This window comes from Bombus impatiens, unplaced genomic scaffold, assembly GCF_000188095.3.
Source record: "Bombus impatiens unplaced genomic scaffold, BIMP_2.2 scf_0128, whole genome shotgun sequence".
In the NCBI taxonomy this organism is placed as follows: Eukaryota; Metazoa; Arthropoda; class Insecta; order Hymenoptera; family Apidae; genus Bombus; species Bombus impatiens.
Genome location: NT_176547.1, coordinates 581,211 through 599,155, shown reverse-complemented (window position 1 = coordinate 599,155; position 17,945 = coordinate 581,211). Strand labels below are relative to the sequence as shown.

At 38.9% G+C, this 17,945-nt stretch overlaps 1 protein-coding gene across 2 annotated transcripts in view; it reads left to right on the top strand.

Annotated features, from left to right (window-relative positions):
* The window catches only part of LOC100749550 (glutamate receptor 1), a 339,260-nt gene that overhangs the window by 611 nt on the left and 320,704 nt on the right, over window positions 1–17,945 (top strand). For both annotated transcript variants that reach the window (XM_033318839.1, XM_033318838.1), the window contains exon 2: window positions 1–185. In XM_033318839.1, coding sequence (XP_033174730.1) covers window positions 1–185 — 185 coding nt within the window. The remainder of the gene's footprint in view (window positions 186–17,945) is intronic.

The window sequence follows — 17,945 nt, the reverse complement described above, 5'->3', positions numbered from 1 at the left end:
GTCGCGGCGACGACGCCGCGCCACGATTTTTCTCGGTGTCGTGTCTTCTGCGCTTGGAAACACCAGGAACGTCGCGAGTTCTTCTTCGATCATCAGGCCGGCTTCCACTGCCACCATCATGACCACCGCTTTGGGCCTTTTAATGATCTTGCTGCCAGCAGCGTATCCGGACAAGATCTCCATCGGTGAGTGTAGCTATCGAGTGTTTTCTATCGAATCGTCCGAGTATTCCGTGGGCATGAAACACGCGTACGGGCGTCGTACGGCCAACGACAGAGGCACGTTGCGCGACATCGCTGGTCGAACGTTGTGCAACTGCTCCAACGGTTATGGAGGGTTGTTGCACTCGAGTCGACCCGTACGTGTCTATTCAACGCTGGCTGGAAGTAAATACTCCGCGTTCTTGATGTGCAGTTGCTACGGTCCGCGTGAAAGCTTTTGCACATGATTCTCTTTGACGACGTGAGAGGAGGTGAAAGGGGGAAGCAAGCGATGGTCGTGTAAATAACGTGTTTTTCATGCGATGAAAACGAACGAACGATCGTCGTCGTCGTTCCTAGAATCCCCAGTGCATCGAGTTTGATACGTTCGTTCGTTGGATAAACTAATATGTTTTCTTTTCTGTTTTTATGAAAATACGCGTAATCGCAGCGAAGTAAACAATCCAGGTAGAGTTCGAGACGGAAGCTCGTAGTTCTGTTGTTGTTCCCCGTGTTACATGCTATTTCCAGAAACAGTAAATAAAAATCAGTAGCGTTATTACAGTTTGTCGTGATTATGAAAACATTCACCGTCGAGTCTTCGGTTGAATTCGTAACGAAGGGAAATACGTTCCATTTGAAATGTTTATAAATCGCATGTACGAACGTTCTAGTCGTGACGACGTGCTTGTTATGCTTTATCACGTAGAATTATATTGTTATATCCATACGTACAATTGTTCGGAAAACAATAATGAAAAGAACGAATAATAAATTATGAAACGTATTAAATTCGCATTACGTATCCTTTTTTTAAGTGGCCTCATACATACGAAGTATTATTTCATCGCATGCTTTCAATTAAACATCGATTTCAGTAATACAAAGCAAAATTATTACTAATATAAATGTTACGATTTACGTTATTACTATTTTTTTTCCGTTACATTAAATTAGTATTTGCCTCTGTGTTTACGAGGGAATAGATTCGAGTAAACCATCTGATAGCGAAATCATGAAATGCAAACCCGTGATAGAATTGTACCGATTGATCAATCCATCATTGGTTACGTTTCTGGTTGAAATAACCACGATTAAAAAAATATTCGCTATTTATCTCAAAATCATTGGTTGAACAGAATACTGAAAAGTTTTAAAATACTGAGCACGTTTTTCGAAACCCGCGGCGTTTATCCGATGTCATAACAGGTATACAATTTGTTTCTTTAATTTCCTACGAACGAAAGTCATCATAAATCTATATATATTGAAATTCAATTATCAAATAGCATACATACACAAGTATCTACATAAATCGTTTCGGTACCACCAATTAAAATAATTTTCTCGAAATCGAAATCTTTACGTCGAAGTTTCAACTTAATTAAGCTGAGTTTAAAGTTATTTCATATAACGTTATAGCAACCCTAATATTAACTCTGCCACCGAATGACGCCATCGTACATATAGACGCTTGGGAGCGTAAGTTTGAACGACACGTTTGTGAGCACACAAAGTGCGCGTAATTAAACAAGGAAAGGGAGATACGTTAAAAAATATTCGCAATTGGAAATAGGGAGAAACATGATAAATCACACTTTTCGTTTTTACAGTAGAACCGTAGAGCAGTAGTATGATACTTAACGTGTTAATTAATTCGATATTATCGATACTGTGTTTTTATTTGGTTTTCCAGATTAAATATATTTGTCGTTTGCTCGAAGAATATTTAGTATTTATTATTATTACGAAATTATATTGTTCATTTCATGGTAGATTTCGTAGATTTAATAGTTAGTTTTAAGAGACGTGCATTTATGGATTTATCAGGTTAGCCCTCTTTTTAATTTTTATATTGCCACACAGTGATAGTTTCAAGTATCCACCGTATTAACACTTTATCGATCAAACATTTATCGCGAACAATGAAAATTTAATAAAACATTAACGTCTATCACACGTCATATTTTATTTCCGTTACTTTTATGAATCTTTAATAATACAATATATTTTTATTATAAACATTACTTTGAGATCTTTTTCTGTTGATCAAGCACATCGGTTACGCGTTCATTTATTTCTCAGCTAAAAATTAAATCCAGATTAATCTTAAAGCGTCGCACGTATGTGGCGCTGGTCAAGCGTACGCGTTAAAGAGGCTTTGGTTATTATTCCTACATTATTGATTTAACATAATTCAAATTACATATTACTTGAAATCCTTATGTCTTCGCAATATTCCATTATTAAAGCATTAAAATTAGCCAGGTACCAATATCGAAATCAGAATATCAAAAAGATCAAAATACACGTGAACCAGACTCAAACTATACAAACTATTTCTCACCTATGGTCTTCGATTCTTATCTAGAGGGTATCCTCTCAAAAAGTTTCATTCCCCACAGAATTTGCCGGAAACATTCTTCCGTCTGTCCCTTACTCTACTTACTCTACGTACTCTCTTTCCCCACTTCCTTCTTAATGCCAATAATTTCCCGGTGGGATTCAAAAATCGGTCATCAATGTCTCGCTCGACGGAGAAGCGTGATATTCGGTTAAAAGCCTGCTAGATTACCGTCAATGCGCATCTCAGCTGCGTAACGCTAGAAGTTGTGGGAAATGACTATGGAGAGAAGGAAAGCGTGGCGGCCACGGGTGAAAACGCCGTGGGCAAGGGTAAGACGGAGAAGAAGCGAGCGAGATGTCTCGCGCGAGGGTGGAAAGGGAACGGAGAAAGTGGACGCGAGAGTGAGACGAACAAATACAGAAACAGTGGTTGATGTAAGAGGGCGCCGAGCAAGGGGAGGAAAGAATGCGCGAGAGACAGAGAACGAGGCGGAGGAAGAGAGGAACGTTGAGCGAAGAGTGAATGATGAATGCCTATAGAAATGGCGGTGTCTTTCTTCCACTCGTGTAGGTATGTAGGTAGAGAACTACCGGCTAAGTCGACGAAAAGGCGAGGAGGAGGTCGTGGCACGAGAGGTGGTGGTGACGTTGGAGGAGGATGAGGATAGTTGGAAGGTTCGTTGCCTTGCCAAGTTATACAGCGCACGGCGGCTTTCTTTGCTACTCGAAGGGCGCTCTCTACCACTTCACCACCACTCGCTCTGTATATTTTTACGGAATTATGCGAAAGACCGCGGCGAAAATATATCAACGGAACGCGTCATCGGTACTTGACCTCGCTTATGATACCCGTCCTCGCCCCTCGTCCACCCCGATTCACCCGAGTCGCTCGTTGCAGGGAGTTTTAAGAGAGTTCTCAGCCGATTCCTGGTCGACGTCACGTCGCACGTACATTACGTATTCCGATATAAATCGCCGGATTAAAATACACTTGCGGTGGATTGTTGTCCACGCGGTCGCGCCACGCGTACTTCCACGGTACGCTGTTTCTTCCAGTCTATCGGAATACTTGGTATATTTGCCGAAAGAGACATATAAGAGTCGTAACTTCTGAAGAAATTCAATTGAGTATGTTGAATCTTAAGATGCAGAAGTTGGTGATTGAAATGTACAATGTAAGATAAGTCGTCGATGGAAATAATTAGATTTCTTTATGACAAACACGATTTTCAAGTTTTATGCTGTACAAAATTTGTGTAAATGTAAATAATTATATTTACGATCTTTATTATCGCGTTATACACGGTGTCTTTATAAACAAAATTGTTTGCTGAGGATCATTAGCGTTCTCTGGTATACTTTAAAATTCAGGGGAACCAGTTCGGTCGTCAAGGGAAAGCTTGACGCGTCGGAGGTTCGTTTTCACCTCGTGTAGAGTGCACTGTGGTGGAATCGCGGTCAAGGTTCAACGTATAGAAGAGTAGACTTTTTAAGCAGTAGAACTTAATTGCGAATTTTACTTACGTCGTGTACGATGCTTTTACGCTGATGAACAAAGAAGACGCGAAAAAATTCCATTACACTCACTTTTCGTGGCAACCACCTCGGCTTTTTATCTTCCATACAACTTAAAAATTTTCATTTACAAACCTATTTCGTTATCTTAACGTTCCGAGCTCGTCCAATTAGCGCCAGCTTTTTTCGACAGAGCTTTCCAATGAAATTAGTCGAAATTTTAATATTAAATCCTTCGTAAAACGCACGCTTTGTGAGATTTGTATTTTATTTGAAAATAAAATGCACCTTCTTCGTACTTGTCTTGTCTATCCACTAAAGACGCTTATACGGCGGACAAAGGAATCATATAGCCGTATTTCCCCATTGTACGCAAAGATCCATACTACATCAATTTGTTCGCACAAAGTAGGTACTATGAATACAAACACAGCAATAATCCTGACAAACATCATCCATAAAGCATTAAAAATCAACGAATCCTTTTTGACATTTCATTTACTTTGATCTTTAACATTTGATTTTCATATTATACATATATATGGTACAAAGGTTACGGATGTAACACATAAATTACATTTTCTCTCTTGTATGCCACCATATACTTTAAAACTCTGTATGTTGTTAACAATTGGTGGAATTCCACGTCAGATCTATCTTCGCATTTAACTTTAGCATTAAATATATGTTTTCGTCACCTTTCTGAATGCTTTAACGATATTAATAACTAATATCGGTTAAATTAAATTCACGTGGTAACTAAACTAATATTATTCGTTTCTTATAAGAACATCGTACGCTTATCACCAGTACCATTTTCAAGTTTATATCTTCAAATCTATCAGGTTGTTCCTTTTTTCCGCTGTATCATATTCAAATAGTTCTTCTTAGCATAAAAGTGTCATAACGATACACGTAAAATTAACAAAGATGGATTTATCATACTTTCCCGTGATCTTTATATAGTACAATAGTTTTGTGCACGGTACAAGTGCACGTTGTCTTCTATTCGAATCGATCTGCTTGACAAATGCAAGGAACTCGCACTGTACCACGCAATAAATGCGAATTTCTGCCAGTATTAAACGAAAATTCCAAAAATTCAGCACCGAAGTAGCTGCGAGACACTGGCGTGAATTATATAGCGGTTCCTTCTCGAATCTCCGTGTCGACAAAATGGAATTAGAATGGCTATGGGGTGGTCGGGCGAAGTCTTTTGATTCGATGAGAACAGAAAATTTCTGTCTTCCAGCTGTGTTCATGCTGGCAACGTCTGGCAAGTAGCATCTCGAACGACGCGAGCAAAGGTACGATGCCTTTGTAGAGGAAGGTAGCGGTACCTACCACTCAAGCGACCTACCGTCCGACTAATGCGATTAATAGCACGCCCGCTATCAGACAAGAGAGACAGGGCGATGTGCTCGTAGCTTCAGTATCGTCGTGTTCATCATTGAAGAATTTCCCTCTCGCTGCTAGAACGCGCACGTTGCGACGAAATCGAATTTTACCGCGTTTCCCGGGCATTGGCTGGCGGAATGAGTGCTCGATCGAGGTGTCTGTGGAAAAAAGTATTTTGCTGCTACTTCGTCACGGTAACTCTATGCATATGTATATATCGTTATGGATTATTTTCGAGTGGCGAGATTTACCTGTGAAATGGAAGAATTTTTAACGTAATCCTTAATAAATCCTTGATGTACGCGTCTCTTCCGAGATAACTACGTATCGAAAAAAAAATGATCGATTTTAGAATTGGTTTTCGACTATATCGTTTGCGATTATAATGCTTTGATCTACGTTTTAGCGAAAGAAAATGTTACTTTTTATAAGTATCATTTTTAATCGATGTAAAAGTATCACAACATAGGCTGTGTATGATGAATTTCAAATTACTGAACAAAATATTTCAACGTTACTACTTAGAAATATTAACTTACTATAGAAAATCTTTCAAATTATTATTCTTTACGTATTAATTTCTATAACGAAAAAGTAGGAATCGTGTAAGGTATATGTATACTTATATATACGTATCTACTACTTCAATGTACCTTGCTAACTCTCCAACTCTTAAAATGAATAAATCACTGGTAGAAATATATCCACGATGTGTCACGAATTCTTTAAGCTAAAGTTAAGATCTTCTTGTATATTACTATCGAAGCTTTTCTCAAAAAGTTGCGAACGAAACTCATATTCACGAGACGATTTCTGTTGTTTCGATTCATCAGACGAGTCCTAACGGTACAAATACCGTGGACGCGATTCGGTTCCATACAGTTTATGAATCGGCACGGCGTTGTACCTGACCTTTCCTCGCGAATTATACTAATTCGCGCACAGAGTAATCCGTACAAAAGGTTGGCATTCTGAACGGCGAATGTCTCGGGTACCGATAGCATCCGAATGCCAATTTATTATTCACATAATCGGGCGCAATCGGACCGCGTTATTCGGCGGCCGTGTAATGCGAGACTGGCTCGGCTGTGTTTCTATAATTGATGCATTGGCTCCTCTATTAGAATGACAAAACCGCCGGCTCGTGTATGGCCATCGACGCATATTCTACTATGCTTGAACACGACGGCCAACCACGCGAGATATCTCTCTAAAGCGTGCTTTACAATATCGTCTGTATTCCTGCGAAGTTACTCGCCATTAAAGCCACCGATCTGGAGAAATCTGCCATCCAAGTTCACGGAATTACTTACAATTCACGAGACACGTCTTTTTAATAAGATTCATTAATTGCTTCGTTGGGGTTGGTTTCATCGCGGTCATTGAAATTGTTTACAATTTCGTTCAGTCGGTTACACTGCTACGACATTTGGAGATATAAAATTAATTGGATCGAGCGCGAGTCTGTATTTTATGAAATTGAAAGAAGTTTAGGCGATTATCATTTTTTCGAGGATAAAACAAAATTAGATGGCAGACTAGATCGCTTCGGAATATGTGGGTGTCGGTTCAAAGGTAAACTCAGTACACGGAAATAAAAAGAGACGTAATTTTATTCCTGTAGTTTTACACTTAAAGTCTTCGATTTGCAACATATCAACGGACAAGGACGAAGTGCTACGACGATTCAAATCACATATAATATCGAAAGGATTGAAACAACAGCGAATTCAAATAATATTTGCTAACTCTGAACAACAAGCTATTAATTAAAAACATTTATCAATACAAAGCTTAATATTTCGATCGTACGTTTCTTTGAATCTTCCTCTTATATTTATATTTTATTTGAAATTCACGTTACGCGTTCAAATTACGCGTAATATTTTCTATGAAAACAGGGGGAAATGTTAATGAGAGCATTCAGATATGTACTATCTCATGTAACACCCCAACGACCATTTACAACGTATCAACAGGAATTCCGAGCGTCGCTACGCTACAACAAAGCTTATTCCAGATACGACCAACTTATTCCCGCCATCCATGAAACCTGCTCTTGTCCTCGTGCAAGAGCGTATAACAGCTTTTTCGCCTGTATCATATAATCTTCTATCTCGTATCTTTGATCAAACACGCCCTACGATATACATACATCAAGTAGACATCATTGATAAATTTCTTGTTATAAAATGTATCTCCTCCCCAGTCTCGTTGAGTAACAACTCGAAGAAGAGCGAACGTTAACGTATCTGTATGCAGAAGAGCGAAATATTTATGTGAGAGCATTTTAAACGTGTTTCGACGTTCCGCAGTGTCGTTTCTGCTGTGTGATCGTCAGTGTCAATGGAACGTATATCTGTATCGGAAAATAATGTTACCCTACCATTGCACACGAGCTTTGCCGTATCGCGGAGGCGGAATACACCTGCCATTACGAGCAACGTAGCAATAGTACGTAGAAGCATCAGACACGACCAAGAGTAATCCGATATTACCGAGCCGCTTTTCCACATAGAGATGGGTATGTCTTCGGTGGAAAGCATCCTGAGGGTTTTCAGCCGATGTCGTCTTGCTGTTACGAAAGATACGTTCAGTGATGTAGCTGTACGATAGGTCATACATACGTCTTGTCTCACGGTCACTGTTGTCTCGCAAAGTGGTATTACATTTTTTCTATCCATTTTCCGGCATAGGATACCTTTCGAGAGAAACGAGAAATTCTTCTTCTTCAATTTGATCGAGTGACGTAGTTGTGACAAATTTTTTGGAAAACATCCTTTATACGACTTGGTAATTCAAGTTACCGTTCGTATTCGTTGTTCGTTGTTCGTTGTTACGTCACACAAGTGTTCAGTAATGGTCTCGTAGCGATTAACGACGCGAGATCGTTTTGTTAATTGAGACGACGAACAATTCGACGATCGACTATTTTATATTTCCACGTGCCCTGTCAAGACTCAAAACGAACGTTCGCGAAGGTGGAAGAGGTTTAAAAAATTTAAGGAAAGAGGCAAGAGGCAGAAAGATGATGGAAACAAATGGAGGGTAATTTCTTGATTTATCGAGGTGACTAGGTAGTAAATCCTTAGATGAAGCTCGAGCTGCTTCGTAGTTTTTATGTAAATTTATAGTCTTACGATATGTTCGATATACACTACGTGTAAAAAGATTGCAAGAAGGGAGAGCAATTAGAATTAAAAATACAGATGAAAACGACGAGATTGAAATAGAATTCTAACGAAAAGGGTGGAGTCGAAGGATAATTGGAATGTCCAAATGTAAGCATGTTTATCCATCGACGTTTGGTTTACGAGATGACTTTTACATTATACAATGCGGACATCAAAGCAATCCTAATGTTACACGACCGATGATTACGCCTGGCATTAATCAAATAGGATTCTCAGTATGCAAAGTGACATGTACGTCGCCACTGTTTCCACATTAATTCGACTAGGGAATAACGTTATCTTCGACACTGACTCGCACACCATCCGCCGATTTGTGTTTGTTTAACGCGTCGCTACTTCAGCTGTATTTCTGACGCGTTACATCGAAATCTTGTGACTCGCAATTCTGCATAAAATGTCCGTGTAACGTCGAATTAACGTTGCCCCGTTTCCTTACAACGTAAGAGCAACGCGAAGAAAGATGAAAAGAATCTAGAATTTTTCTATCTTGGATATTTATCTTTAAGCGAAAGAGATACTTCGCTTTGATGTTTTCACCGAGAACAGCGCGGGTCGTTACGAAACTCAAGCACGCAGTTACGCGACTCTCCGAAAAAGAAACTGTTTTTAGTCGCTTTTGCGGCTACGGTGTGTACGCCCGCGAAAAATTTTTACTCGAGATAAGCGTGTCATCGTACGAGAAAAAGGCGAACCGGGGGAAACAGCTAAAAAGGAAGAACAAGGCGACACAAGATAGAAAGAGAGAGACAGACAGATTTTCAGGGTGTTAAAAAAAGAAAGGTCTGCGACCTTAAGGTCTTATAATATCCATCGAAAAAAACAAAAAGCTTGTAGTCAATGTAAATCACAAGAACGATACTTTGTACGTAAAATCATTCTTATTTAAGAGCATTCGACCTTGTAAATGAGTTTTACTTTTATCCTTCTGGCTAAGTACTATAAGCTCGTTAGACATCTTTTTTTTTCATTCTTAATTATTAATGGATGTTAATAAAGTAATATCCATATAATTCTTTCGCGTACGGTACAAGCGTCATCTCGCGCTCGAGTCGATCTACTTGATGAGCGCAAACAACTCGCGTTGTATTTAACGATACGGACGAATCTGAGGGAGCATTGAACGAAAATCCGCAGGGTTCACGAAGTTGAATAATTCAACGCTACTCGCGAGACACTAGTTGAATTATATAGCGATTCCTTCTCCGATCTTCACGTAGTCTCCCTTCTTTTTAACACTTTACATGTATGTATATGAAATTCACGAGTCGAAGTAAGAGGGTGTTCTTAGAAAATGATGCTTTAAGATCGTGCGATAACATCGTGTATCGACTGTCTGCGGAGCAGAGACAGGCTGGCTGCTACGAGGCAATGAAAAAAACGTGACGAAGGGGTGAATACTGAAGTAGAGAAACGGCGAATAGACGGACATAACGAGACATGGGGAGATAGATAAGTAGATAGACGTGTCGCAGCGAGGAAAGACGGAGAAGATAGCGAAATGGAGGAGGATGGTATAGGTGTAACTATATGAAGAAGAGATGGAAAGGGATAGAGATAGATATAAGACACGTTCGAGTCTTTCGAGGCAGAGACGGTGATTCTAAGAACGAAAGAGTAACGAAAAGAAATTGGAGAAGGGCTGAACAGGGATAGATATAGGGAGATAGAAGAGACGAAGTTAGAGTAGGATACAAGCAGAGAGATCGATGCTTGACTTCGTCGAGCTCGGATACTCTTCTCTCTATTCGACTTCCACAGCCAGCAGCTACGCCGTACAGCCATTTGCCAGCTTCTTCTTGGCCTGGAGATCCGGGACGGTTATTAAAACCTGCGTGGCTGAGCCGTTCGGTAACTGCCGCTGAGAACTTTTCCTTACTTTCGATTCTTTGGAATTTAATTAAAGTCGGGATAAGAAACGCAACCGGTCGGCTTCCGTCCGAAAGATCTTCCGATTTTTATACCAACATCCATTAAAAGATGTATCCGCGTTGGGCGCGCGATGAATCCTAAATAATATAATAATAAGGTTTTGTTTGACGCGGATTAAAAGTTTCATAATTATAGACCCGGTTAATCTTAAGTTATTTTAGGTTCTTCTGACTTTTTAATGATATATGATGTTTCGCCTCTTCTCTTTTTTTTTGTGAAAATGAGGGATCTTTATATCTCGAAGGAATTAAAAAGAAGACGGGAAGAATGGAAAGAGGGTAAAAAGAGAAGGAAGGAAATGATCTACTTTTGCTCCTATTGATTCCAGAGTTCTGGAAATAAGGCTTAATATCTTCTTTAACATAAGATTATTTCTACCATCTCACTGTAAATCTATTTCGCCAGAAATTTTACAGTAATAAGATACGTAAACTATCCAACGCAATTATAAATAGTAATACGATCGATATAATACGTTACAAGGTTGGATATATTTTACGTGTACAAAATTAATGCAATAATTGCGTTCTCCCAGAGGGACGCGAGCAAATTTATTATTCATCCTAATAGCATTTGACGTAGGTATGATAACAGTGGCCACAAGCAGGTAAGAATATCATCGATATTCACCGCGTCTCGCATCGAACAACTTCTCGAAATTTAAGAAAATCCAACGTCCCAGTCGTAATTCTTCGCTTTGGTGACTCTGTTACGAGTTACCTCGTGGATTCACGGAACGACCAGAATCCCACTTGGCAGACCGCTGCGGTTTAAGAACTTGACAGGGGTGTGCCGTCTAGCTTATTTCTATATAGTAGCCTTGCGTGGTTCACCCTCTTCTTCGGTTCGCGATATTCCTATTTATATGTCGGGACACGCAAGGAACCTTCTTATACGCGTTCCCTTCCCTCGAGTATCGGAGTCGTCAAAGAATACAAGTTGACTTTGCAGCTTTTTCCACTCTTCCTTTATCCATAGCCGACCGTTCGATCCGACTTTTTGTCGCGAAACCCTCAAAAGGTGTAGCTTTTTAATATTAAACGCGGAGATTATGTAAAACTTGAAGCATCTCTGTTCTTATATTCAACCAGTCTTAGATTCAACGAGCAACGGTTTCAGGTTAGGTTTAGGGAATTCAGTTGGCATCGTAACTTTTGTTGGGAAATCGTGAACGAGGTGAAACTGGAATAGTGTCCATTCGGCGACCTTTACTCCAGCGAAGATTATCTAAGATAATGGATGTCGTGGAGAGTAAATTCCATGGATGGCTCGAACTCGCCACCAAGAGATATTTCCTACGGTATTTTATCGCCCACGGTGCGTGATACGATGGCCCATTAATCCTGTTCTTGTTCGTCATTTTATCTCCGACGGTCCCTGTACGAATGTCCTCAGAGCCGGAAAGATGATAACAGGATCGTAGAAATAGTTTGTTACGTCGCACTGTTACAAAGCGACGTGTAGGTGGCTGTATTAAGAGAAAATGGAATAGAATAGAGAAACATAGAGGCTCGTAGATCGCAGAACGTTTAATATTCCGTAGTCTTAATGCACCTCTCAGGACGATAAAATTCATTGTGTATGATTTCGAACAATTTCGTTCGCGAATAATGCAAAATTGTAGAATTATTTATATGTTTTCACGATTGCTTTATAGGCGTCTTTTTGCCTATGAAATCTTCCCGTTTCTTATTTATTCGCCACCTTTACCTCCGACCTCTCGTACAAGGGAAACTTCTATTCCAAGTTTACGAAGTAAATTTAGCATTTTGATTAAATTGAATAACTATTTCCTTATACGATCGTGGGAATATAAATTTCATGCGACTAACTTTCAAATGGCAAGGATAAATTTGTAGAAAAGCAGAGTCCGAGGTTAGGAAGAAGGAAGAGTGCATGACTACTGAAGATTTTAATTATGTCGCTTACATTACGCTCGAGTTAATGGATTGGTTGTCTTGAACGACAATGTGTCTGTAAATGTTCACGTAGTTTATTTGGAGCAAATAAAAGAGAATGAGAATATGCGACAAGAGAAAGAATAAGTACACGAATATTAGAATCTATTAAATCCTTCGATGTTGTGCATCGAATGGTATGAGATCTAGAATTTTGAATCTCTTCCATAAATAGTTTCATTTTACACTGCCTTTGAAGTTTATATCTTTGATACGGTAATGTACAGGTTTGCTTAACATCAAAATGAAAATTCCCCTAATGTAGATGCATTTAATGACGAAGACATTTAGCGCAAATTCTCATTCATTTCAGTATTTCCATTAAATTGTAATTCTAGTCACTTTTCTGATAATGTAGATGATTCAATGTAAGGTACATAGGTTAAAAGGAACGCTAGGACGAGGATGAGGCACAAGGATGGCTAGAAAGGTTTGGGTAGGAGATGTAGAGAAAATAAAGCGATAATTATAGGGAGACGTGGGTCCGGGAGAACGATTTTGCGTATGCGCTTACACGAATGCATACGGGCTGTTTCGTGTTTCGTGTTTCATGTTGTACGCTTCATGTTTTACGTATGTAATGGGAGGGTAACTCGCAAGTTACAGTCCCAAAGTTGACTCTGGTTTTGCCTTTAACGCCGGATTAGTGCGGCATCGCTGAGACTCATGGTGGCGTTTAATCATTTTCACTGCACACGGAATGTTGCGAATCGTGGAAATGTTGGGGATGTAGGGTAGCTGGTGACGAGAAAGCGATTCAGTATGAGAATGCAAAAGGGCGCCGAAGCTTTATCCGGCTTTTCTTTTGTACCATATGAAAATTTCATGCATTCGTTGTGTCTGCAGCCGAATTTTAACATCGTACGATCTACCTTTTTTCTCTTTCTTCGTTCTTTCATTTTTTGCTTTCGTCACGTCGTACTGTCCCCATTTCGAAAACGTTAACGTGCACTGTCGTTCTTAAACGTTTGAACACTTTGGTCTATTCGTAGAAACAATATAAGAATGTTACAAAAATGTAGGAATTGATAAATTAATAAATATCTGTTATTGTCTGTACTTATGCAATACGATATTGATATGTAATATGTATTCATATAATACCATATAGCATATTTCATGGAATCAACAAATATTATTAATGTACCTCGCCTGAAATTTAAATTGTTTAATTACAATCCTGCCACTAGCATATTGAAATTAAATAGTAAATTCGTTGAAGCATGTTAACCGGTTTTAAATATTATTACAACTAGTCACGATAGTCTTTCCATCAATTTGGAACATCTTTTCTATCTTATCAATGGTTTAATAACTAAACGAGAAGTATAATAGATGAACAACAATTTCTGTTTTATATTATTTTATTGAATTAGGTATGATCAATTTCGTTCTATTTCTATTATTATGTTCGTGCATAATTCAATAAACTAATATAAAATAGAAAACACAGCGCGTCTATTATTTCCTTATAAAACGAATGAAAACATTTCGGATAACCTAATCAATTCCTTGAGTAATAAGACTCATTGTTTGTAAATTTACCAATAAATTACACCATATCAAAAAAGGGCAAGTGTCCACATACACCCGCGATTAAAAATTGTTGAAGGTTATTTGACGTATAAACAGAGAAACTCGCGGATAAATTGTAAGGTAAAAAATATATTTTAATACAGAAGTGTAATTCAAAGTAAGAATACAATTTGAGCTGGTCCAGATCCGCACGCTAGCAGTGTTACCCTATAACTGAAAATCCCGAAGCCAACGTTCCCTGTTTATTGTTTATGGTCTGCCTTCGTCGCAGTCCTTTGTCTATACGCTGTCAATGGCTTCAGTGCTTGAGAAAACTAAAAAAAACCAGATGTAGAGTTTTCTTAGAAGTGGTGACCACTTCAACAAAAATATTACGAAAAATATTACGAAAAGAAAATAATTGTCAACAGTCCATTTAAGTTGAACATAAAAGAAGTTATACTGGGTGGTTGGTAACTGGTGGTAACTGGAAAATATAGAATAAAATTTTTTTTTTAATTTTTCCATCGAGGCAACGATCTACAGTGAGATCCGTTATAACGAGACGCGATAAAGTGCACGCGTACCGAGCGAAAATTTAAAGTCGATTTTCTCGAAAACAAAGCCTCAAACGAAAAATTTTTATTCTATATTTTCGACCTCTTTTTTCGCGTACAATCACCCCCTTTCCGCTTGTTACCAACCACCCTGTATATGTCAATGTCAATGTGAATGGCGCATACTTAGTTTATATGTGTATTATACATTGAAGTTTTCTTAAAAGTAGGTGTTCTAAGGCTTTTGAGTGGAAATGTACTTCTGAACGATAGCATAGATTTGCCTTACTTTGAAAAAAAGATACAAAAAAAAGTGCAAGGCAAATAGAAAAGATTAATGAATCTCGAGCTGGGATAGCCATTTCTATTTATACACATGCAAGATTTGGCGTTTAACTTGTACAAAGGCAAGAACCCGCCAACCGAACTCCGATTTCACGTTTGACGCTGGATTAGGGTGGCTTTGCGACTTGGCGTTTAATCATTTTCATTGCTCCCGCTGCTATTCAAAGAACGAAACGGAGCCACGATAAGAGGCAAAAGAGGTCGAGGCAGAATTTACTTTTAGACTTGACGCTGGTAAGTTGCATGCGAGAAAAACGAGAAAGCGCTAAACCGAATTTTAACGATCCACTGAAAAGTAAAATACTTACGTAGAAAACTACGTGCGTGCATTTAGTTAGCTTCGCACGTGAAATTTTCTTCGAGTTTCTTCGTAGATTATTAAAAATTTTAATTAGAAAATCCTGCTCGTTTCGTTTATCACTGAGATTCGAGGAATACAGAAGAGGGGCATCAGTTTCATTTTCTATAATACATCACAGGGAGGCAGTTTTTAAATTCAGTACAGTGCCAATCGATTCTATGTTATTAAAATTGAATTTTTTCCTTGGTTTTAGAATTAAATTCGTGTTTCTCCAGTCTTCGAAATTTTCGAAATATTTGTCGTCGTAATATCAAAGTAGATATCGTCTTAATAATCGAAGGTTGCGAATGAAAAACGCGATAAATCGAATTTGCTCGTATTTTGGAGCAAAGAAGAATTTTCAAATTCGATACGTTTTTAATCATTTTGAATGTTTAAGAAATATCACGAAGACTAGAATTATTACAATATTCGTTTCTTACAAAACAGCATGGGTCTGATGCTTACTCACAAACGATTTATATCTTCGAATATATTACGTTATTTCATATCAAAACACTTACGTACAAAAATCAGAGAATTATCAAGGATCAACTGTTCATATTCTGTGCCACGTGGTCTTCGTCAAATTATACCTTTGACAGTGAATTAATCGGTTACGTTTAAGAATTACATCTGTGGACTACCTTTTTATTTCACCGTATTAAAATCAGTCTCTTCGTGTATAAAACGCAAAGTGACATTAAAAAATAACAAAGATACACCTCTCATAGCTTTCTCTTGCGATCTCCGGTTATTTCACTTTTCTTCTTCCAACTCATTTACGTCTTCTTTTGGGAAGCGTCGTCTACTCCACAATTCGAAACCAGAGACAATTATTCTTGGAAAGTGGATCACCGGTATACGGTCGAGTGCACAATCGTGAGCGTTTATCAGATACGGTAATGCGAAGAAATTTCGACGATTATCCAAGTCGCTGTTCGAGTAATGCGAATTCATACGCGTAGTTTGCCTTATGAATCGCGAAGTAGGCCGTGTTATATTCAAAACGGGATGGGAATAACGGCGCTGCAGCGGAGCCAAGAACTGTTTTGGAATCTGTATCGAAGCAGGGCGCGTGGAAAATCGAGGCGAAGTGGAAAGAGTCGAAGTAACGTGGAAGTAGGTTCGAACGCGAGAAGGTGGCCAACTGATCGTGCCATGGAAAGGGGTACTGTGGATCCGGGAATTGTTTTGTATCGTACTAAAACCTGGGAAAGTTTCCCGTTGGCATGCATGTATGCCCCCGTTGAAAAGGGTGGAAGGCGGAAAAATCGTAAAAAGAAAAAGGACGAAACGGTGGAAGGATGTGGAAAGTATTGAGAACGGGAAGGAACGTGGGCGCCAGTTCTCGACAAATTATATTGCCGAGCTTGTTTTTGCTTCTCAAATGTTCGAAGGAACGTGTTCGACAACGTTTTACCGTAAAAATGTGTCGCGGTATAAAACTTCTCGAATCGGCCGAATAATAGTGGCAAGCAGACGAGAAAAAGGATACAACGACGTTAATCTCTGGAAGCTAGCGAAGAGAATTAGAGCTGTGATAAGTGTATAGCGGTGCATGAGTTAAAGGATAATTCGAGCCACGCTGTTGTTTTGCCTCGGAGTACCAAGTCTTTTAACGACCAGTATCGAGCAATCTACGGTTCACTCTGTATTTATAATTATTTAAAAATATATTTGACGGTTTCGACATCGAGTAATCTCGTCATTTAAACTACGACACGACCAAACATCCTCCACAAGTGAAATTCATGTTGCTACATACACAGTATTCTTCTTTCTTTCATTTTAAAAATCGAAGTTGGACAAATGCAATTGAATGTTTTTATATTTTGCTGTTTGCGAAGATCAGGCAATCACTCGTGTGGTTTTAAATTCGAATCGTTTTCTGAGAAACAACTGAAGTAGGTCCTTTAAATCTTTATACTTAGTTTCAGGGTCGCTAACTACTAGGTTAGAACCAAGGTGTTAGGTTACGAATAGGCAACCAATTTACCTTGGAATATGATTGCGTCTATCGACAATTTGCAACAAGTCCTATCAACACTAGTCATACATGTTCCTTAAAAAGTCTAACTAGCAATTATATGTTAGATTCGCTAAATATTCTTATTATACAACAGCCATTATCACTATACATTTCAACAGACTATTTCAACGGAAGATTGTTTAGTAATTACTTGTTTTACCCGAAGAAACTGCGCTATAATTAATTTAAATGAAACGAATCAGTTTTCAAACGTTGAAACGGTAGAATTACGGAATGTGATAAAGGGTGTTTACGAATTGAAGAACATTGCCGACGCAAAAGGCAGGTTAGAGCGATTTCGTGGGTAAAACGAGGGAAAGAGAAAGAGGAGAACGGAGCGACGACAAATCCGAATGTTTATTTGGTCCAGAAATTTTCAGTCACGAGTCACAATGAATATTTTAATGACTTCCTGTGGATGCTCGCGCCTTGCAGCTAGTTGCAAAGTCGGCATCCGTGGAGTGGCATTGCGACTGTATGGAGGATGAGCCAGGGAGGGTTGGAAAGGAGCTGAGAAGAACAGACTGCAGCAGAAGGGAAGTCCTCGGTCTCTCCTTTCCTTGGAAATTATAATCGCGCCACTTACCGTGGCACGGCTCGTCCGTTCTACGTTTCT